A 24615-nucleotide genomic window follows, 5' to 3' on the forward strand; every position below is an offset into this window, starting at 1 on the left:
CTCAAGCTATTCCAAAGATGAGAGACAATCACCAGCTTGCTTATGAGAGCTAGGGATGATAAGACAATCACCAGCAGCAATGGAGCAGAGTGCGTATGGATGAACATTGAACACAGAGGTAACTTGGAGTCAAAGCTTTATGTGTGCACCAATGTGCAGATCTGGGTCCTCTGGGCCCGGGGGGGTACTCAAGTTTGGTTTTGGAAGGGACGTGCCGCTGAGATTTTGGAAGTAGACCCATAAATATACCAATTTTTCAAGAAATTTACCCAAAATTGTCTTAGTTTTAAAAATGTTCCCAAAATTTTGAGAAAATGTTGAAAATTTTTGCTAGATTAAGGAAAAATTGGGCTGTTTTCCGAAAAAATTGAGAAAATTTTGAAAAAAAGGACCCATTCATATACCAAAATAGGCTTTGAAAAAGGGGTCATTGATATACCAGAAGGCTGAAAATGCTACCCATGTTTATGCACGTCCCGTATGGTCATTTGTACTGAGTACTCCCCCCGGGCCTCTGGGCAACTATTTTCATTCAATTATTTCATTATTTCATTCAATTTACGATTTTCATATAATCTGATTACTTACCAGTTCATACTGTTGGTTGAATTTTGAGATTGTTTGTTGTCTTTGTGCATAGGTTCTTCTTGCTAATACTTGAATTAGTATTGGTTCTGCTTTCACTGTAGGAATCAAATAATAAATCCAGTAAACAAATTAGTTTAATTTTGCTGTGTGATAATGTAAATGCAAATTTACATACAAATCATCTTGGAAGGAGACAAAGTTTAAATAATACAAGAAGATGAAGCAAATAAAGATGAACATGAACATGAAGATGGAGATAAGATGAAGATGATACTAAGATGAAGCAAAGATGAAGATGAAAATAAGATGATTATGAAGATGGAGCAAAGATGAAGATGAAGATAAAATAATAAAAGACATCTAACAATCCTTTGCAACAAAATCTCAAAGCATTTTTACACACACTTACACTACAGTAAGCCAAAGAATTAAGGTACCAGTTATGTTCACCCCTGTATATCCTAAATAAAGACAAATATGTCAATATTAAAACAAGCAGCCAATACCTGTACTCTTTAGCTCTGATTTAAGACCTTATTTGTTGAAATTGGTTGAGAATTAAGGAAACGTGATCTAAAATTTAATGAAGAAACGCAATCAAAAGTTGCACTTTTGTGTTCTAATCAATAAAAGCACGACCCTAGTTTTAACGTGCTAATCAATGGAAGCGCAACACTAGTTCTCTTGATCACGAACGTTTTGTGTACAAATCAATAGGGCATTTCATGCAGCAAACTGCAACTTTTAAATTGGTATCTTCCTTGGGTTTTGGGATCGTCGTGTCTTTATTTCTAGAAAAATTTCAACGAATGAGGTCTTAAATTCGAGCTAAAAGATGCAGTGGTTCCAATTATGACATATCTGTCTTTGTTTAGGATATACAGGGGGTAAACATAACTGGTACCTTAATTTTTTGGCTTACTGTATACAGCTGACAAAAAGGTGAAAACATAACATAACAATAACAGAGCAAAAACACCGGGAGAAAGGGGCACATTTTGCAAGGTCCCAGCAACTAAATCAGGCTAAAACAACATACAATACGGCTAAAAATCCAACCAATGTTTATTTCCTGTAGGTGCTTCAAAACCATTTTTTAGCCTTTAAAAAATGATTTTGGGTCAAGATGTATGGTAAAATATGCTCCAAATTTCACAACTGCCAAATCAGTTGTAAAGTATGTGAGATGCAACAAATAAAATATATTTTCAATAATGTCATTGATGACAAAAGTATATATTTTTTCTGAAGCATTTTATGCATAAAAATATAATTTTCAACAGGATTTCTCAAATACAAAAATAATAGAATATTATACAGTAAAATTGCACCCAGAACAGAAGACAAACTTCTTACTTTTTGAAGCCGAATGCATGTTATGCCAAAACAAAATTGGAAGCAAGAATATAAACCACAGAATATAGCAAGCAAACCAGTGGTATACCAACTGGGGCAGGGGCTTGAAGAAGGAAGGAGGAGCAAGTTGCCCCCTGACTCAAAATTGACCAACATTTGTGATGTGCTTCTTATTTTTGGCCTGTGTCTGCCCAAAATTAACTGGGTTTTGGCCCCTTTTAGCATGAAAATTGCACATTTTCATGTGCAAAGAACACATCAGTCCTGGTAAAATCATTCCGGGTCAGTGGGAATACTTTCCTCCTTTTGGCTGGTATACCACTTTAGCAACCTGCAAAAGGGTAAGCTTGAACATGACAAGGGTACAGAAATCACAGAGCAAACAAAAACATGAGAATGATTCAATGGATTGGAAAAGAAGGCAAAATAAACGGAAGAAGACAATTACAAATAGTCTGATTTCTGTTAAAGTACCGGTATTAAAGCAATATAAGATCTATGAAAATTTGAATTTTTGGGGTCACACATCAATGTCATTCTACATGTAGCACTAAGATTGTGAATGGGATCGGATCCCAAGATATATTTAACATATTTTGTCACAAATACAGCACCTTAGGTCTGTGTTTTGACAGGGTAGTTTATCTCATCAAAGTAAATTTACAATCATGTACAAATCAGAATTTTGATATAAATTTCAAAAATCTTACAGATTGCTTTAATTGGAACAACCAGCATGGCAGAAGGAAATATTGCATTTAGATATATATATTTCCGGAAAGACAAGAAGGATGATGCAAAAAATATAATAATTTCGCTTTTTGCGATAAATTTAATAAAGCCGTTGAAAACCCAAGCTAAAATAACAACAGCGCACTCATTAAATAGCAAAATTTATTGAATAATAGCAAAAACGCCATGGCAAACTTAAAAAGAATCAGGTGCAACATAATATATACCATAAAGGAGTCGGATAGGATACAAACCCGCTGTCATACATTGATGTGATATGCAGAAAATTAAAATGTAAAAGTATCATTTATTACTAATTATTATTCACTCATTTATTAATTTCATCGATAAAAAAGGACATATATCATCCCTTATTTATTCTCCTTACAAACATCCAAACAAACTAATGATAGTTTTAATAAACTAACTAAACTATTAAAACTAGACTAAAGTAAAGTAAACTAACATATAGATAAAGATAAATAAAAAATCAGCTAAGCTAAACTACACTAAACTAAACATAACATAACAACATAAAATAGAAATAAAATAAACCAAATTGTTTAAAATCCTATTGCATGTACTTGATATTTTGTTTCTATTGTAAAACCAGTATCCAATATTAAAAAATATGACTGAATATCATGGACGATTATGGATATAAGAGCACATATCATTACAGTGAAAATGACTGAATGATGTTATGACAATATGATGGTTGGTGTGAATAAAAACATGTCTTTAAAATGGAAATGACTGAATATGATGTTTTGAATTTGCATACAAAAGCATGTCTTTACAAAATTACGATATGACTACATGATGTTACAACACTAATGATGGTTGGTTTGAATACAAAAGCATGTCTTTACAATGGAAGTGATTGAATATATTACGAGAATATGATGACTGAATTTGAATATAAAAGCATGGCTTTACAATGGATATGACTGCATATTGCATAATGTTACAACAATATGAATAATATGATGGTTCATTTTGAATATAAACGCAAGTCTTTACAATGGAAATGATTGAATGTTTTATGATGGCGGATTTTTAATATAAATGAAAATCTTTAAAGATGCAAATTATGAATATGACTGCATTATGACAAAATGAATTATGATGATTGATTTTGAATATAAACGTAAGTCTTTACAATAATCATTGATTTTGAATATAAAAGAAAATCTTTACGAAGCAAATGATTGTTAAGTTATCAGTTAAGTTAAAGCAGTCAAGTTAGTTCAATCAGTACGGCTTTAGACTCTGGTGCAATGGTGTTTGGCGATGTAAGTTTGAGTCTCAGTGCAGTCTCTATTTGTTATCATGAAACAACTCTGGGAGCTGATCCTGGCTGTGATGGTTCATTGTGGTCTGTATAGGGTGAGTGCTTCTTAGCTGCAAATCCCTGATTATTTCTAAATGGTTTACACAGTGTCTTTGGCTACTGTGGTCAGGAATTTTTTTGTAAAGTGTGCTTTGGCTTGTGGTTTTATGCCTGGGTGTAGCGAACTATAAGTCACTGCGCTTAAAAAAAAGACGTTGATCCACAAGCCTCAGCACACTTTTTCTTTTTTGAATAACATTACAAGAATATGATAGTTGGTTTTGAATATAAAAGCAAGTCTATGGAAATGACTACATAATTTATGGATATCAAACCAAGTTAAGATGTCCAAAAAAATCACAGAGATTTTTATATTTTTTGAAAAGAACTTCTCTGGATTCATCAATAAATTCAATCATTACAGTGATCATAGAATGGAAACAAGACTATATTTTGCATTCGCACAGGATACACAAACTATGTATGTACACTTAATGACTTGTTTAGTTGCTAAAATAATGTGATTTTGAAATAAAACTTCTGTTTTTAGTTATGACATCTATGTATGGGAAAAACCACTACCCCATCCCACACACAAACACCCGTACTGGGAAGGAGAAACATAAATCTATACCCTTCCATGCATATACTTTTTTTGTACATTAAGGATATTTTATTGTCAAATCATAATAAGATTCATAAAGCTGAAACACTACTATTACTTCACACTCATCACATTTCATAGCCTCTTGAATACAATACTTCAAATTTTATGCTCTTGCAGACAACAGCAAAATTTAATCAAAATTGTGAAGTGTTTATCTTAAGGGCTGGGGTATGAACGTTTGGACAGTATTTATTTTGGGACATTAGAGCACATCAGACATATCGAATTGCATTCTGAATGCGAAGAATGTCATTCTGATATCAAATAATTTTGATTTTTTGAAATTCGCAATTTAATACACATTTTATGGCAAATCATTACAAATTGATATTTTTGATATTTAACAGTACTTGAAGTAAACTTTATAAATCTGATGATTTATACTTAAAGTGTATGTAGGTGGGATGAAAAGCCGACGATCAATTGAAAATTTTGACCTTTCGTATTGAAGATATTGATTTTTTTCCCAAAACACCAAAACAAATTAGGTCTTTTTGGGAAAAAAATCCATATCTTCAATATGAAAGGTCAAAATTTTCAATTGACCGTCGGCTTTTCCTCCCTGCTACATACACTTTAAGAATATATCATTCGATTTATATAATTTACTTCGAGGACTGTTATATATCAAAATTTGAAAAATATCAAATTTTTATAATTTGTCATAAAATTTGTATTATATTGTGATTTTTAAAAATGAAAATTATTTGATATCAGAAAGACATGCTTCAGTATTCAGAATGCAATTCGATAGGTCTGAGGTGCTCTCATGACCCACAAAAAATACTGTCGAAACGCAATAAACGCTCATTTTGGATCCCTTAAGTAACATTTGGATTATTTTTTGCAATTCAAAGACGGTTAAAACCTGGCTTGACAATTTAAGTAATATTTGGATTATCTTTGGTTCAAACCTGGCTTGATATTTATAAATGGCAACCAACCACTGTTTGAAAAATCTAGCACACAGTTCCCATTTTCATATTAGTTACCATATTTCATTCAATTTACTTGAGTGAAAAATGAGCCTCAAAACATAACCTTTTATCGTAAAGAATAAGGCCAAAAATAAAATTTTGTGTTGCCCTCAACCGTCCGACCCTAAATGTTGAAAAATCAGGGTCAGGTTTTTTGTTTGTTTTTTTTTGGGGGGGGGGAATGATGATTTTTACAGATTTGTTCAAAAAATCAATGTTTTTCACTTAAAATTAATATTTTATTGAAAGATTAGTCTTTAATTGATGTCTAACAGGTATCCAGAAGGCAAAATTGACAAATGTCCCTAATTGAAGAAAAAGTATTTAATATTTTAGTGGATTTTTAAAAACTGAAGAAAAAAAAAAATCCGACCATCCGACCCAACTTTCCCATTTTCCCACTTGAGGGCAACACAACAATATTTGTTTTGGCCTTAAATATCAAACACCTTCCAGGTGTCTGAAATATGATCTCATCACAAGAACTGTGGATAGCCTCATCTTACATGACACAGTCCCATATGCCTGAGAAATTAAACATTTAATGATGTAGTTTGGCTATCACTATATGCATGATGTTGTTTTAATAAAATGAAACATTACATATGTCATTAATCTTAGCATGAAAGTTTGTATGTATATTGATAATCCATATACATTGTAGAAAGATTTTAAGTTTTTATCTTAATACACAAATATTTACCTGCATAATTTTCAGCTGTGACTACTACAGGAAAAATGACCAGATCAAGAACTCTTGAAGTATTGACATCAGGAGTTAAAATCTGTCTATTATGTCATTAATTGCTTAAGCCATTCTACAGTCTACAGACTGACTTCAGTATGGCTTCACTCCCGTGTTGTAGTCAAAACCAAGCAACCTTCACCCAAAATCATTGCTGATTTTACATGCATACAGTAAAAAATTATAAAGAACCCTAAAAATGCAAAATCTGGGTTGGTCAGATGGTAGACACATAGAACAAGATTTTTTGTTGCCTTAAGGGAACTATTTGAGCCTGTCAAACATGATGTGTCCTTGGTTTTATATTATTTGTTTATTGTTGTTTATTTATTGCTGCTTTTGTTTGTTGGGGTGTGTATGGGGGATGGGTAGGGGTATGTGGGGGTGTGTTTGTGTTGGTTTTTTTTCATTTGTGATTACATATTGGAATTTAGCCTGCAAAGTAACCATTATGTCCTTTTTTTTCATAGCATATGACACAAATCTAATCCAACCATACCGAATTAAACATCAAACATTCAATTAGTATGATCATCTACTTTCATAGTAACCAAGCATGCTATTGCTGCAATTTTCACATTATAACATTATTTGGTTACAAAATGTACAAGCTTTTACAATATACTTGGCCCCTATTTTCTTATTATTTTATAGCATTTTTCCCCCCCCCCCCCCCATTTCTGTCTGAATCTCTATTTCACAATTATCGCTTGTGGTCTGGTTGGTTCACAATTCATTTAAAGTCCACACTCCCCTGTGTGAAGGATTTTGGAAATATCACGCACAGAGGGAGTATGAATTTCAAATGGAATTAGCACATTAACCAACTCTTTTTGAAACTCACACACCCTCTGTGGAAGATTCAGGTTTAATCTTTCTCACAGGGTGTATGAAATTCAAATAGAGCTGCTTAATGTGTTCAATCTCAAAGTCATACTCCCCCTGTGGAAGATATTTCCAAAATCTTCCACACGGGGAGTGTGGAATTTGAATAAAATAGCCCATTGCATCATATGCATATGATAACATAGCACTGAACCATGCCTTGATATTGAGAATGCTCTGCTCCTTATACTCACACATGCCCTTGATGGCTTTAAACAGCTTGGCTGCATCCTCCTTCTCATCGTATCGAGATGGTTTACTTATAGCCTCTTTCTGCAAAGATGAAAAAACACAAATATCTTGATATTTTCAATCATAACACACCCCAAGCTTTTCATTCTACTCATATTTTACATAAATAAATCTTATTTTAATCAAAAATGGCTTGGATATTGAAACCTTTATTAGTTTTCTGTTAGTTTTGTTAAATGTCAAGATGGGGATGTTTATGAAGCCATGATACCTACCACAAGGTTGGAATATTGATTGAGATAAATCAGGCTCTTCTAAATTAAAGACATATACAGTCATTTTGTCAGCAAAATTGTTTCAATTTTGACATCGGTAGACGAAAACCAAACTTTACAGCTTTTCACAACAACAGTTGCACAAGTTGAAGGAGTATTTCATGATAATAACGTCCTCATTTTGAGGTATGTTTCAAACATTATGTAGCCAGAGATTTCTGATGGTTAAAAAAATCTTTATCTTTTTTTTACAAAAGTGGGGGACGAGGCTGTGGATGCCCTTTTAAATGAGAAAGGCGAACAGTATCAAAAAAAGCTAGTGGCATAATGTGAGGGCATCACAGAATTAGAGAAGGAGAACTGGGACTCCCTATACCGCCACATACAACCGCGCCGTTAGCTATGGGGAGAAAATTGGGGGTATTCGGGTCCTTGCCGACGGTGCGCGGAGACGAACAAAAACAATTTTGCGTCTCTTCTGAAGCGTCTTGGTACTTGCGTGCAGGTCGCATCAAGTGCGTCTCTCAAATGCGCCCATCATCCATGTTGCGCTTGCATGACAACGAATGCCTCGAGCGCATTCCGAGGGAAACCAAATACCTCCAATTATAGCTCCATGCCTGTATCAAGATGGCGGTCAAGTCCTGGTTGTCTGGTTTTAATTCTGTGGAGGGCATCCATCTAGTGATCGAAAGATAGTAGGTTCAAATCCTGCGCCAGCACATTTTTTTCACAAATTGTGTTGGTAAACTGTATTTTGGATTTGTGTTCTTTCTTTCTTAATAATCTCACCTTTTTCTTTTCTTCCTCTTTCCTCCTCTCTGCTCCAAGCAAGGGTAATTTGGTTGAATGTCTCTTAAGCAGCCTTCTAGGGGGTGGTGGTCTTGTCTCCTAATGGCCAGGAAAATAATCAAATACAATTATTGCAATTGGGGGAAATTTGTAACAAAATAGATTGTCTCTCTATATTTGCTTTATTAATTTTACTCATTATTTGTTTTAATTTGGCTAATTTATAGCTTTGTAACTTATATCATAGATCATAAAAAAGAAATATTTACTGTTTTATAAAAAAAGAAACATTTCCTGTTTTATTGAAAATAAATCATTAATGCCTTTTTTATGTTAGGCATGAATATGTTACATGAGTGCATTATTATGTTAAGGTATAAATAAATCAGTAATGCCCTACCATAGCAGGTAACTTATCATCTCCTTCTGCAGGTGCAGCGGCTGTTGCCCCCTCCTCGACATGTTCCCCTTCCTATAAAAACATACAAATATCAAATTGCTTAAGTGTCAACATTAGAGTCACAAGATACATGCTTGGAATGCTTGGAACACACATCACCCATTTTGGTCTGACAGATAGGCCAATCAATGTACCTGAATACAGTAGCATTTTCTCTAATCAATATCTGAAAGTAACTTAGGGCTTTAAGTCAATATGGCTGTAAATAGGACACAGTTTGTCACTAAGAGACCTTTTGTCAAATCACTACCTTTTTCATTAAATCAATAACAAATATATTCACACAGACTGATTTTACTGATTGTATATATCTTTTCTTACAAATCTCATTTTGGCAGGAAGGTATATTTTTGTTTGAAATATCAAAAGGTGTACTTTACTTGTATTGTCATTTTGATATTATTCTAAAAATTTAAAAATGTTGACATTTTATCATAATTTGATATTAAACTGTAACGAGCATGCAAGATATTTTGTACAAAATAGTTTGCAGAACTGCTCCAAGAACTGATCAAAAAAGCATACAAGATTGATTTGATCACAATAACTAATGCTTCAATGTGCTGTCTGTTTTAAGATGATGTATATGTAAGCATGGTTCATGAATTTAGATGCCGCTCATGCATAGATATTCTGGAAATGCAAGGCTCCAAGATCTGTTTTTCAACATGTATACAGGCGTATTCACTGCGTTGTTAAGATGCAAATAATCACAGAAGTGTGGACATAATGTGGTCTGTGGTTTTGAGTGTCCCTTTAATATTAAGCAAATGTCAGCTTAAAAATGTTTTGATAATAAGTGCCCTCATTTCACATTAATGGTATTTTGAATACCATTACTTTTCATATATAATTTGAAAGAAATTTCAATACAAAGTACTTTAACATATAAACCCAATTTCATAATATAATTGCTTTTTCTTATCATTTTTTAAAGAAAAGTCAATTCACAAGACCTATACTACAACAAGCATAATCTTTAAATCCACATTTATTTGAAAAAATAAGGATGTAATTTTGAAGGAAAAATCAGCCGAATATCCTTCCTATTATCAAATATTTCATTAATTTTAATTTTTCAATTTTTTGTAACATGAGACCAACTCTTTACCTCTCTGGGGGATTTCTTTAGATGAGGAACCTCATCATCTTCAAACCCTCTTGCTTGCAATTCATATGTCTTAGTTTCTTGTGATTTCATCGATTTGTAATATTCGTGCATCAAATAGTCATCCTCCTGTGAAAAGAAATGATACCATAAAACATTTAAAATGTCAGGTATTGGTGTTGCTATGGCAATTTATTTATCTATCATTACATTAGTGTAAGTATAATACATTATATACTCACAGACTAAGCTATCATCATGATAGATTTTAATATCATACATGTAAATGAGGCCATCAATCAACCATTCAGTAATACTGTACATTTAACATGATGCTAGTATTCCACACTCGGAAAATGGTCTAAATTGTGACTATAGATTTCTAGTCAAAAAAGATCTCACATGGTTTTCTGGTTACATTTGAGCCAATTCTAGTTCAATTTGGAACAATTTTGGATCAAATTTGACTTGAAAATTATGAGAGATCTGATTTCACTATAAATCAATACACTAGTTTTTTTTAAAAACTATTGTATTGATTTCTTTAAAAAGAGTATGGAAAATGAGCATGCAGATGGTGGTTTTATACGCAAGATTAAATTTCAGTAATTTGCTATAAAGGTTATGAATACTTCGGATAATAATAAAAAAATCTAATAGCAACAATCAAAAGGTTACACACCATAAGGCCTAAAAAATAAATTTTTCGCATATTAAATACTATGTGATCCTACCATTTGGGGCTTATTTGAGCAAATTTTGACCCGAAGCAGTGGGCAGATAATGAGGAAAATGCAATGAACAAGAAATTCTGCACTGTTTTTTTTAATGTTTTTTCATACTTCAGGGTGAAGTATATTTCTTACCAATTTCTGAAAATTATATGTCCCTGAGGCATTATTGAGTCTTTTCATAATTCTTTCATTTTCTTTTGCTATCCTTTCTTGTTCCCTCTGCATGTGTGGGGCATGTAACCTACAAGATAAAACAAGAAAATTATTAGTTGTTGTCATGGTTACTGTTTGCTTTACTCAAGTATGTACATATATGATACTTTCAAATATTATTACAACAATAATGAAGACTACTGAAGAGTCAGTTGGTAACCCTTTAGGCATTTAAGTAAACTCACAACACAATTCAACTTTGTGGCTGTGTCCATACGGATGGCTGAAACTCTGAGGTGCTGAGCCCGACTAGGGGGTCAGTCATTGTTTCAGACTATTATGCAGTGCACGAGCGCTTCAACCCAGCGGAATATCCTTAGAAAAATAACTACATGCATGCCCTGAGTGATCTTCCAGGGTTTCTCAGTGCTAAGCCATGTTGGAAATGTTCATATATTATACTTGTGCTAACGCATAGGGCCTAAACTCCGAGGTGCTGAGCCCGACTAGGGGGTCAATCATTGTTTCAGACTATTATGCAGTGCACGAGCGCTTCAACCCAGCGGAATATCCTTAGGAAAAATAACTACATGCATGCCCTGAGCGATCAGGTGAGTGATTTACCAGGGTTTCTCAGTGCTAAGCCATGCTGGAAATGTTCATATTTATACTTGTGCTAACGCATAGGGCCTATAACCAGTATTTAACATTGGAGAGGGCTTGGAGATCTACATGTGGTATGGGGCTGTGGGGTTGGCAAAATTGGAACCTTCTTCATAGATACTAGTCTTGTATAGAGTGCCACCTCATGGGAGGAGGGGGCCAGTGTCATGGGGTGCATTCCTTCTCCACCCAGGAAAAAATTGTTGGTGCTGCCATAGGGGAGGGCCTTGACTGGGGCACATGCCCTCTGCCAAAACCCCTCTGGTTACATATTTCACTAGTCAAATAAAGTAATTGTTGCTTGTGAATTCTATATTTCAAGCAACTAGCAGCCAGCAAGTTTGGTTGATTTGGGGTTTTATATTAGTTTTGCAGGATACATGTGAAGGAAACAGTATGTCAATCATTAGGGATATCTTGTCCATCTGAACACGACTTGATGACAGCATGTATTACATTAAAGCATTTAAATGCCACCAGTGTAATTGTAAATAGAAACAATTCAACACAAATAAAAACATGACTGATGATTTCTGACTCACTTCTCTATCTGATGAATTCACATCAAGCACTTCAACTATTTTTCTGTCTCAATAATTTTCCTTTTGAACACTCTAATGGACATTTAAAAATATGGTACAATTGAAATCATACAGTGAAATATATTATCACAACAATCAGTGTTTGAAAGTTAAAACCCTTCAGGTAATTTTGTTTGATATTTTCGCAACTTAAAAAAAAGTAGTTTACACCTCGCCTGTCAGTATGATAATGAACTTATAATGTTCCTCTTATAAATACTAACAAAAATTCTGTCAATTATAATCAAAACCAATTTGTGATTACAAGCAAAGAATGCAAGCAGATCAATGTACACTCACACATTTTCACAGCCCTGAGCTACATTTTACAAATTGCAGCATAATTTAATGATTTTACCTTGGTTGACATTGAAATATATCCAGTTTTATCTGTTTACTTGGGAAACAAAAAACAACTTGTGCTATCCATGTATCACTTCTACAAAGTGCCTACTAAATTACTTTTAGTTTCAACCCAAAAATGGATTAGAAACCATTTTGAAGTTAAAATCACCCCAAAGCACAATCCAATTGTAAATGAATTTTGTTTTTTATTGTCATTTGATATTTATTGCCATAGTAATAATGGGTCAAATTATAGCTTTTAAGTGTATTGCCAAATGAGGTGTGGCATAATGTACTTAGTTGGCTAAATGAGGTGTACTTAATTAATCCCCTTCCCATTAACAATCCATCAAAGGACAATAAAATGCTATTAAATGCTGGTTTATATGTTGACAATATATAAACACTCATTTGTCTTTAAATGTTAAAACAAAATACTTCAACAAATAATGTTCTTTTTAAGCTTCATTCCCATTTATTTCATCCAAAACGGTCCTCAACACATTTCTCTTGCATTTGATCATCTTCTACTTTTCCCTAGAAAAATCATTATAATACCAAATCTACACACCATGGAATTCACTATGTCCAAGCTCACATTGGGCGCGCCCCATTCCTTTTTTAAAGGAATTTTCATTATATTTTGCAAACTTGGTGATTAATTATTAAGCAACAATTGTATCATAAATCATAAAATTGTGAGGCATCTTATCATATATTTTGACTAGAAGTAAAAGAAAATTTGAACTGCCTATTAACTGGCTCACCCACTCAAGTCAAATATAAAAGCTTGCTACTTTTAGCATTATTTTACACTGAACAATATGTACATTACTAATGCAAAAAATAAGAACATTTTAGCAGACCTAAATATTTGATATCCTCTACCATCAAATGGAGACACAATTCTATTCTGCAAACCTGATCACAAATTTCAAGATGTCAAATGGGCAAACATGCAGCATAATAATATAACTAGAGCGGTTACCGCACCATAGCTGAACCATGGGCTTTGGCAGTATGTGGTACATGTATCACCCTTAATGACTTAATGCATTTTATAATATTGTAAACATGTTTAGAATGTCATAAGGATTGCATTTAAATTTCAGCTTAATTGGACCATTTTGAAAACTTGACCTTTGACCCCTTTATTGACCCCTTAATGGCCTTAACTGAATTTTAAAATATTTTAAACATGTTTAGAATGTCATAAGGATCATTGCATATAAATTTCAGCTCAATTGGAGCATAACGGATAAAATGACCTTTTTTGACCCCTGTGACCCCTTGGATGACCTCTGACAAAAGAAATATTTTTATTATATTCTTTACTCCTTCCTCTTTCATTTGACACCACTTGGGGGTTCATACCTTCGTGGCATTTAAAGATATGGCCATTTCAGACCAAATGGTTGGTAAGTAAGTAAGGAAGTAAGTAAGTAAGCAAGTAAGTAACATACACTAATATAGGCTGATACCATTTCATGGTTCAGCAAAAATAAAGCTGAAGGTGGCACTGTTTTTGTTTTGTTTCATTTGCTGTTTTACTTTGTAAGAATGTAAGACTTCCTGGACTTTTCATGGCTTCACGTTTCCATGGAAACAGCCAACTACAGCAGTATCAAAACATTACATCAATCAAGGTCATGTAAAGGTTCAGCTTTCAGACATTTCTGTTAAAACCAAAGCTTTTAAATCCACACTTGACTGAAATATACATGAACTGCATCATATGGTGCTTCATATACTTTTATTGAGGATATAAAAATACCCCTTTTCTTTTTAAAATAGTTTCCAGGATCTATGGAATCAGCTTTAATAATGCTGTTTTTTCTTAAATAATTATTTACACAGATATTTCTTACACTTTTAAAGCTAAATATTATAGTCTTTTTTAAAACAACAAGATAGCAGCATTCAGATTGAAGTCCAGTTTCTAGATTTTAACCAAAATAACAAGTTGCTAAAACATATAGTGATACACGATTAGAGCTAATCAAATCAGGCCCTTCACAATTAACTCGTAATTTACTGTTTAAGATTTTTTTAAAGGCACAAGGTAACTTTTAATTATTAATTAATTATTATTTTCTTTATTTTGAAACAAGTGATCACAGCCCAATATCAACGGTACGTTTTGGCACTGCAGATTTATTTATATTGCAATTATGGTTGATTTTATACATTGATAACAATGCAAGGGTGTTATTTGTTTGCTCAGCATCATAGATAAGATGATCAAAGTAAGAAAGTAGCAAATTAATGTAATTAAAAGAAAATGTCAAATAAAAATCAAATATTTAAATATTTTGCATCTAGTCCCCCCACCCATCGCCGAATCCCTTTTTTGACCCAAAAAGTCCCATTTGCTAGTATAGCGAGCCAAAAAATAGGTTTTTTTATGCCTTTTTGGTCAAAAGAGGTCCAAATTTTGAAAAAATTTTTTTTCAAAATCCCCCCCAAATCCACTTTTTCAAAATCCTCCCCCAGTCCACTTTTTTCAAAATTAGCCCCTCTCCCCCCCCAAAAAATCCTGGTTACGGCGGGGGTTACGGGCATGCTTGGAACAAAAGGGCATCATATGGTGCAAAGGATGTAGAATTTTGAAAGCAATCTTGACTAATACCTAGCGGTAATTGAAAAACCATATCATTTACATACATGTACAGTTAGTACAATATTATACTAACCTGGATTATCTGTTTGTTTTAAATTACAAAAGCAAACATTATAATTTATTCAAAGCTGGCCTGTATTTCTTAGTCATTCTTGAAAGGTATAGGCTCCTACATGTTATACATGAATGTACCTTGAATTTGATTAAATTGTTCACATTTTTTTCTTCCTTGCAGAATTAGTAAAGAAACATCTTTTGTTTCTAAAAATGTTGAAATTATTTTTTCCTTTTCTTCATATCACTTGAAATATTCGCATATATCAGAACCTGGGCTTTTAGATTTTTGTACTCTTTTAAAAACCAGGCCTGATTGTGGTCATTAAAAAAAATCTGTTTTTGTTTAAGTTGGCGAACGGAGGGAGGAGGTAGTAGGGGTCGAGGGGGCAAAGCTCCTGGGTTTTAGCCATATCAGAGGGTAAAAATTGGGTTTCTGAGGCATATAATTGTATGGGTTTTTTCTAAAATTGTTTTTCATTTTTAATGCATGCAACCCCTAAAAGGTTTATAATTAACACTTTCTTAATTTCCCCACTAACAAAAATTTTCTTGCTCTTTTTATGATGAAATATCATCATCCACTTCCTGAATTTTAAAAAGGAAAAAAAAGAAAAGAAAAAAAATATTTTTTTTTATTTTTTTATTTTTTTATTTTTTAGTAGAAAAAAATTGGAAAAACGATTTAAATCGGGGAATAATCAGGCCTGAAAAAACAAAGAACACAAATATCATGAAGCATTTTTTTGAAAAGATAATGTAAGCCCCTTTTTACCACCTGTGTGAAATGTTGAGTTTGTTATTCGATGCTCCTTTAATACGTGCTAAGTATGTACACTTACGTTCTCGGTCTCGTATCAAATTCGTAATTCCAGTTATCGAGGGAGCCATCAGATCGTAGGACGTTTGTAAGCTTACTAAGTAAGATGCGGTTATCTCGGTCAATGAGTGCCTGTTTTTCCTCCTCCATCTGTAGACAAGAATAGAATCAAATTCCCATACGATAGATAAGTATATCAGTGTGAGTGAGTTGTTAATGATCTGCTATTGAAGCCTCTAGGCATTGATAATGCGGAATCCAATTGGATTATGCGTATTTGCACGGGATGGTTGGACTCAAATGTCTTCTATTACACTAGTATAAAATGCTTGAAGATATGGAACAAGTGTCAGACATGTGATGGCAATTCACATTTTATAATCATCCCATTTACAGCACGAAGAAATGTTGCTTATTCTATAAAAATGAATGTTTTTAATAGATTTTTCTGTGCCAGCAAGCTACGCCTACTCAACAGTAGTAATACTATTGATATTTATATTTTAAAACATCATTTGATGATTTTGATCTTTTTTATGAAAAATGATCCATATCAATGTTGATATTGAACTATAATTCATGTGCCTGTAAAGAAACCCCATTTCAGTATGGACGTCACACAATTTCCTTCATATGCCTTTGTCACCCAATGACCCTTAATTCAATCATTGATTTAGGTCTCCAGATGACCACTTCTTTAATTTGATACAAATTTGAATTTTCCATCTAATACTTGCAAGGAAATGATCACCTAACAGTTGCAAACTTACTGCAAAATTTGGGAAAATGTGCTATTAACTAGACCACAGATATTCTGCACAATGTTATAATAAACTTTCATGTTGCAAATTTCAAGAAAATCGCACACATTTCATTTTGAATTTAAACATATCTTTAATTAATATCCAATTATCCCTACTACGCAACTTTAGGTAGAAAAAATAAAAGTTTTATGGTTCATAACTTTGTCATGATTGTACCTTATCCCAATATTCTGAGTTATTTGAATGTGTTTACGCTTCTCCGATTCATTTCTATCGATATAGAAAATAGTGAATTTGTCAAAAACAGTGATACAGACTGCTAATGCATTTTAAGAATGAACCATTAGTAAATTTGAATGCGAAAGAGTGTTTGCATAAGCAACTAAACCATCTTGAGACAGATCTGTTTGTTCTCATCATGCTCATCCTCCTACTCTTTCAACTCGGATGTTTGTTACATAAGATGTACATGTAGGATGAAGTTATAGCTTTAGTTGTAGCTGCAAGATTCTAGTTTATTTTGCTTGTTAAGTGCCTAGATCTTGTAGGTTATACTATAGGTGCTATGCAAGTCATTATTATTGTTGTGTTTTCTCAATCTTTTGCCGAAGTGATTTTGCCTTTTGAGAGAGATGTCACACAACCTTTAACAATTTATACTAAAGTGAAATAAAATTGGTGTAAAGAGTAAAACAGCTCTTCTTATTCTAAGAGAATAATGGTTCTATCTGAAACTGTCACAATAAACATGATGCATAATAACTATGGCAACTATGTATCAAAAAAGTTGTTTCTGCTAAGATGCTTTTAATAATATAGGATTATGTAATGATACATAGAAACAAACAAACAAAGTATAGGAATAATTCAAACATTTTGCTAGACAAATCCAATGAAAGCGTAACTCACTATACACTCACAATGAAGGGAAGGAAGGAAGGAAGGAATGAAAAAAGAAAGAAGGAAGAAAGGAAGAAAGAAAGAAAGAAAGAAAGAAAGAAAGAAAGAAAGAAAGAAAGAAAGAAAGAAAGAAAGAAAGAAAGAAAGAAAGAAAGAAAGAAAGAAAGAAAGAAAGAAAGAAAGAAAGAAAGAAAGAAAGAAAGAAAGAAAGAAAGAAAGAAAGAAAGAAAGAAAACAAAATAAGAAACAAAATAAGAAACAAAATAAGAAACAAAATAAGAAACAAAGAAAGATTAATAATTTACAAGCATTTTCCCACCTAGTTTACCTGTAACTTACCTCCAATAATAAAATTAAGTCATTCCCTCATCACTTACCTGTATTTTCTTGAGGTTGAGATGCAGATGAGGGCATTCCTTAGGTTTGGTTGTATCCAGTTTGGTCTTGGTGGATTTAACCTGTAACAGTAACAACACTGGTTATTTGTATCATACAATTTGGACATCATTATCATCATTGTCAACATCATCTTCATTGTCTTGTCCTTGTAATCATCATTATCACCATGCATCTTCAACATTTATTCATATTCATCACCATTATCATCATCCCTTCTTACTTGCTTGCTAATAATTTGCCCTGGAAATCAAACTGATTTAATTTTGACTGAATGGATTTATATTACTGGCCTTGAATTTACATGAAATAAATCAATAACAACCAGCATACAAATATTTAAACAAGCATATTTGGCAGTGCAGTTAAAGGAAAGATGAGCAAAATCATAATTTTATTCACATCATCAAGCATTAATGCTTCTGACCAGTGTTCCCGCTAATTATTTTCAAAATTGGTAGAAGTTCTCCCTCAAAATCTAAATTTTACCTTTTTTGATATAAACAAAATGTGGAAAAATGTTTAGAACTAAAAATACATACAATAGTAATGTACATGTGTACTGCACGATAATATAAGAGGGAGTCTTATATTGTATCTAAGTATATTGATCAAACAGTCACTGGCAAGAAGTCAATTTAAACAGGAATGGCAATCTTATCAATAGAACAAACATGCCATATAACAAAAATTGTGCCAATTATTTAAAACTGAGTTTGACAATAATATCCAAACCTTTTTGAAAAGCAAAATTTGCACCGGGATTTGCACCAACAACAATATTTCTAACATTAATTTAGAAAATGGAGTTTCGACTTGTTCAAATCAAAAGGGTTAATTATTGTTTTATAACTGTGATAATCTGAAAATAACAACGCGAGTCACTAGTATTAGTAGTAGAACAATACAGATAAGTTTAAAAAATATGAATTTTAAAAAGGAAAACAATAATGCTTTAAAATTAAATGATGTAGGCCTACATGTACCATCAACCAAATCCCCAAACTTGCACATTGCCCCCTCCCCCATCTGACCAGTTCTCCTAGAAATCACTGACTACCTACCATATTGGGCAAAAAGTGTCAAAATACCCATTTCATATTGCCCCCTCCCCCTCATCGCCCACACCACAATATGTACAATGTATGATGTTCAATTAGTTAACTTAATTAGTGGTCAACTCATTAACCAAGAAGCACTACTACTTCAGTCCACAACATAACATCGCATCAAGAACTTCATTACCTTGTTATAAATGAGAAGCCTTCAATTTGACTAATTATTACATGCATCCTCCAGCCAGCATATTAAATTAACCTACATCATAGATGGCTATTCACAGACGATGGTTTGCATCCAGTTCAGTTTGATCTAAATATGCTAAATAAATCTTAAAGATCCTAATCAAAATATCCACATTATGAAATGTGTGTGCTTGCTAAAAACCCATATACCAAAACATGCTCAAAGGAAACATTTTGTTAGGGGGTAGTTTTGCTGGTAGAGTCCCTGGAAGGGAGGTGAACCACACTCATCTTTCACATGGGCGTTAATCCTGGATGGGGGGCATGCTCCCCCTCCCTCACCTTTTGACAAAATTCCCCATTTTTTGTTCTTTTCAGTCACTTTTGTACTTTTAGGCTGAATGCCCTCCCCCCCCCCCCCCACACACACACACACACACACACATATTTCAAGACCGATTCAGAGCAAAATGGGGGAAGAACTGATTTGGGGCAATACATACTGAAAACTGATTGGAATGAAAAATAGAGAACTGATTCATAAGCACAAAATGTGGTTATTTCTTAGCAAAAAAAAGCAATTGAGCTAAATATTCACATAAAATAGCAGCTTTATAAAGAGAAATATTTCAATTGTTTTTAAGATTTTGTTACAACAAGAGGCCTCATAGAACGAGAGTATGACAAACTGAATCCAGATGATGGTGGCCGACAGTCATTTATATGCGGCAACAGCCAATAGCGTAAACAAAACAGACAATATGACGGCAACACTGCCTGGACGTTAGAAGCCCCGTTACAGAAAAAAAAATGCACAAAATATATTTCCCAGTGCAATGTATACATTTTCACATGAAAATAAATAATTTTGGATTCAAAATGAATATGAAGAATTTTTTTTTTTTTTTTTTATAGGCGGGAGTGGGAATCGATCTTGGGACCCTCTGCGTGGCAGGCGAATGCATTAACCGTTACACCAAGCAGGCATTGATACATGTGTGGCAATTTTTTTAGTATATAGCACAAAATATCGTGCGTTATTCATACAAAACAATTAAAAAACAGTACTTACAATGAGGTTCACTGTCGAACCTCAACGGATTTAGACTGATAAAATAGTGCTTGATAACATGCATACACTTTTGGAATTATTTGAGACATTTTCATGTTTACGTGTAAAACCAATGACGACGTCAAAACTCAGTCAATCTTGGCCGCCCCCCCCCCCAAACTGAATCAATCTGAATTCAGAGTACATGTAGAGGTATACCTTTACTGATGATATTTGCTTCTATTTAAAATGTGACCTTATTGTGTCACCATGGAATCACTACCACAAATTTCTTTGAAAGATGATAAAATACATGTATATCCATATTACTACATTTTCAAGCTGAAAACCATAGATTTTGTAAAAACATATTTGTATAAAAAACCCAATATGATATCATGTAAGATTACATTTTTTTATTCATTATTTTTCCATTGATATGTACTTATCATTTTGATTGACCATTTTATGTGGGGATACGTAAGTCGATTGAGTACGGATTCAGATGACCGTGTTTGCATAACGGCATCCACTTTTGGAGGCATGGATGGAGGTGTGGCAGGATTTATATGGCAAAATATTTTCGTAAAAAGAAATTGCATCCCTGTAAGTGCAAGACATATGTGACCAGATCTGATCCAATCAGGCTAAAGTCTGCAATAATTATGAAACAGAGATAATAAGGTAAAAAACCAATAGAAACATAAGAAAATGGATATATAAAAGGTTCATAACTTTACAACCGAGTATTCAAGAGACCTGGGGATTCAACATCAGTAAGTGTAGGTACATGTACTGAGCATGATATTAGTAATGGTAGTAACTCAATTGTCAACATTTCCGACTTCAGCCTGAGTGGATCAGATCTGGTCACATGTTGATTTTGTAGCCCATACTGTTATATCAATAGCTTGAAAGTATAAATATAGCTGCTGCTAAAATGAATAATTTATGTATCCGGACTATTTTGATTTTACTGTGTGCTTGTAGGTGTATCTATGTATATGTAAATGAAATAAAGCTGTGTGTTTTCTATTATGTCCATCACATACAACCCAAGGTGCATATTTTATTGCCATCAGTCTGACACAGATGCGACCAACACTTCATCAACTAATGGAATTGACCTAAATTTAATTCAATCTGTTCTGCAGTGTAGCATACTGTTGAGCTATTTATTGTATAATTTAAACAAATAGAGGGAGAGCATTTTCTATTTGCTGTACACAAAAAGATTGTTTATAATATCGCCATTGCTTTCTTTCCATGTCACATGATGAAAGCATCTGAGTATACATTGTATGCTTGTAAAATTAACATTCCCATTAAAAAAAAATTTCAAATATTCAAATTCCAAATGTTATGCTATTTCACTGGACCTTCAGATTCTTGAATTCTTGGTTCTTGAATTTAAGGGAACAAATCAAAAGATTGATGACATCCTTAGTATAAACAAAAGTTTGGGGTATATACTTCAGGATTTTGCAATTCTAGATTTATATTTGAAAGATAAAGTCATAGAAAACTTTGATTAAAAAGTGCAGTAGTGATCGGTCACAGTTGATGATCTTTCTTAATTAGAATTTTCAACATAAAATTAAATATACTAATAAATTTGGTATCACTAAAGCAAAAATATTTTCCAGTGCTTACAATGTACATAGGATAATTGAAAATCATGTAATGTCAAAAAAAATGTGACTTGTTCCTGGTTTTGTCAGAGCGTATCACATGCATGTGGCCTCGGGTATAGAATCTGCTCCCCTTTTGGGCAAATATTTGTACATGTACAATTGTACATATAGTCCCACTTCTAGGCTCTCTGACAGAAGCACATCGCTATATCATGGGGAAGTCTCTACCAATGGGGATGGGGTGGGGGAATCAAGTTATTTCAAACACAGACCCTAGGGTCTGTGGAAGCGATACTCAATTCTGACATTGATAATGATATAATACACAAGATTGTAATATTTTCTTTCCCGAGTCTTGAAATACAAATTGTATAACATATTTCCTTGGCCAACTCAGGGAAAGAATAAATTGTGTTAAGGCTAATGAAATGAAATGATTAGTTTCCCGTCACATTTTTTTCAGTGAAATATGAGGTCATTATTTCATTATTCATTATTTTGGACAATTTCATTATTGTCAAAACTTTCATTTATATGGCTATTACCTATTGTTGATGAAAGACCATCTCAAAACGACGACGTATTAATGCTTAGATCATCATTGCAGACATTTTGAAACAGATTGAGAAAAGATTTGAATTTGTTTTTATTAAAATGAAAAGAAATTTGCAATTTTTGTAATCACTAGAAATATGATGAGGTAATACATAAATTTCCATTATTTACCACATCCTCTACCTACAACTAAGAAAAACTGCTGAATATGAGGGAATGTCAAACATTTTGAGAGTTTCAATTTTGATTATTTCCATCTCAATTTTCAGATAATTGACTTTTTTATGAAAATAGTGAAAGTTTCGGTCAAATTGAAAAGGTGATGAGGGCGGGTGACGGGAAACTAATAATTTCATTACATATAGGCCTAAATGCTCAACGACTCTTACCACGAAACCGAAAACCTACAGTAGTAGCGTATTCTCAAAGAATTCCAATATAAATTGACATGAAGTGCATTTTAATCAAATCTCACCTTTTCTCGATGTAGCTTGTATGCCCTGTCATTCCATTTTTTCTGCAGAAAATTATTGGCAGCTGGAAAACTACTTCCTGTTGATGTCCCATTATTGTTAACGGTACGAGGCATCTTCAGCATTGTATGTTCTCTACTCTAGTCTCCTCAATACAACGTGTTATGAACGGTAGTGATGCCTTTGAATGGATTCAACTGCATAGATTAGACAGTGTGTTGCGTGTTGTCATTTCAACATCGTTTCACATTATCATGTAGGACATCGGGTCAAGCGATCAAGACAGCAGTGGTATTTTGACTTCGATGTGAACACGAATTGCGGGTCAAAATATCATCAGTATAGCACGGAGCACATGTGCGTGGAGCTAAACCACATCAACAACAACAGTTCAATGCAGTAAATCGGGTGCATACATCATGACCTTGTAGGCTTGTAGAGAGAGCTTCGTAGTTTACAAATTTATACTTTCACTGATCATCCAGTAAACTTGACATCAGTCTTGGTAAAACGCATTCATCCATACTAACATTACATCCATCCTGTGATTTAATCAATAATAGTAATTAATCAAGCATTCAGTAACTACCACTCGAGGTGATAACATTATCAATTAATTTTGTATACACTATACACAAATCGGCGTCAGGGTTGCCAAAACTTTTTAGCCCAAGTCGCGGGTATACGCCGTGAAATGTCGCCCAAATAGCCAAAAAATCGCCCAAAATTTTAAAGTCGATTTAGGGGGGTTCTACACCCCCATTTTATTTTGAAATTTTTGGAAAATGCTGAAATAAATTCTAAAAAAACAACAAAAACTGAAAAAACTGAAAAAAATAAATAAATAAAAAAAAGTGGAAGAAAAATTTAAAGTCGATTTGAGGGGGTTCTACACCCCCTTTATTTTGGAATTTTAGGGAAAAGCTGAAATAAATTATAAAAAACTAACAAAAAATTAAAAAAATTAAAAAGAAAAGAAAAATTAAAAGATGGCTGGGGGGTCTACGGTTCTACACCACTTTCTTCCTATTTGTTTTAATGCTGAAATAAATTAACCAACAAAAAAACTAACAAAACCTGATTTTTTGTTTCAGCCTAGGCCTACTGTAAAAAAAAAATATTTTGTGAATTTTTGTGGAAATATTGAAATAAATTATAAACTAACAAAACTGCAAGAAAACACACCCTTTTGTGACATTTTGGGGAAATGCTGAAATAATGAAAAACTAACAAACATTTTCAAAAATTAGAGAAAAAAATAAACTGCAAGGAAAATAAAAAGTTGACTTTTGACAGGGTTCTGCACTACCTTTTTAATTTTTGGGAAATGCTGAAACAAGTTATAAACAAACTAACACAAATTATTTTTAAAAAAATGCTATTTTTAATCAAACCCAAAACGGCCGGGTCCGACTGTCCGTGGATAATGACTGGTATACTTATTTTAATTTTTGACATGTTCGGCATGATTTGTAGGCCTACAGTTATATTGACTTCGCTTTTGATCATCATGCCGTT

General features: G+C 33.2%; 1 protein-coding gene across 1 annotated transcript in view; it reads right to left on the bottom strand.

Moving 5' to 3' along the window:
• Positions 1-23245, bottom strand: part of LOC140151695 (uncharacterized) — a 57800-nt gene extending 34555 nt beyond the window's left edge. Inside the window, exons 1-9 of the mRNA XM_072174031.1 lie at positions 23100-23245; positions 18122-18202; positions 16103-16230; positions 10977-11085; positions 10114-10239; positions 8943-9014; positions 8543-8641; positions 7478-7556; positions 589-683 (exon numbers count right to left, since the gene is read on the bottom strand). Of these exons, the coding sequence (XP_072030132.1) occupies positions 589-683; positions 7478-7556; positions 8543-8641; positions 8943-9014; positions 10114-10239; positions 10977-11085; positions 16103-16230; positions 18122-18202; positions 23100-23222 (912 nt within the window). The 5' untranslated portion in view covers positions 23223-23245. The remainder of the gene's footprint in view (positions 1-588; positions 684-7477; positions 7557-8542; positions 8642-8942; positions 9015-10113; positions 10240-10976; positions 11086-16102; positions 16231-18121; positions 18203-23099) is intronic.
• Between the last annotated feature and the right edge of the window lie 1370 nt (positions 23246-24615).

The sequence above is a fragment of the Amphiura filiformis genome, chromosome 5 (assembly GCF_039555335.1).
Source record: "Amphiura filiformis chromosome 5, Afil_fr2py, whole genome shotgun sequence".
In the NCBI taxonomy this organism is placed as follows: domain Eukaryota; kingdom Metazoa; phylum Echinodermata; class Ophiuroidea; order Amphilepidida; family Amphiuridae; genus Amphiura; species Amphiura filiformis.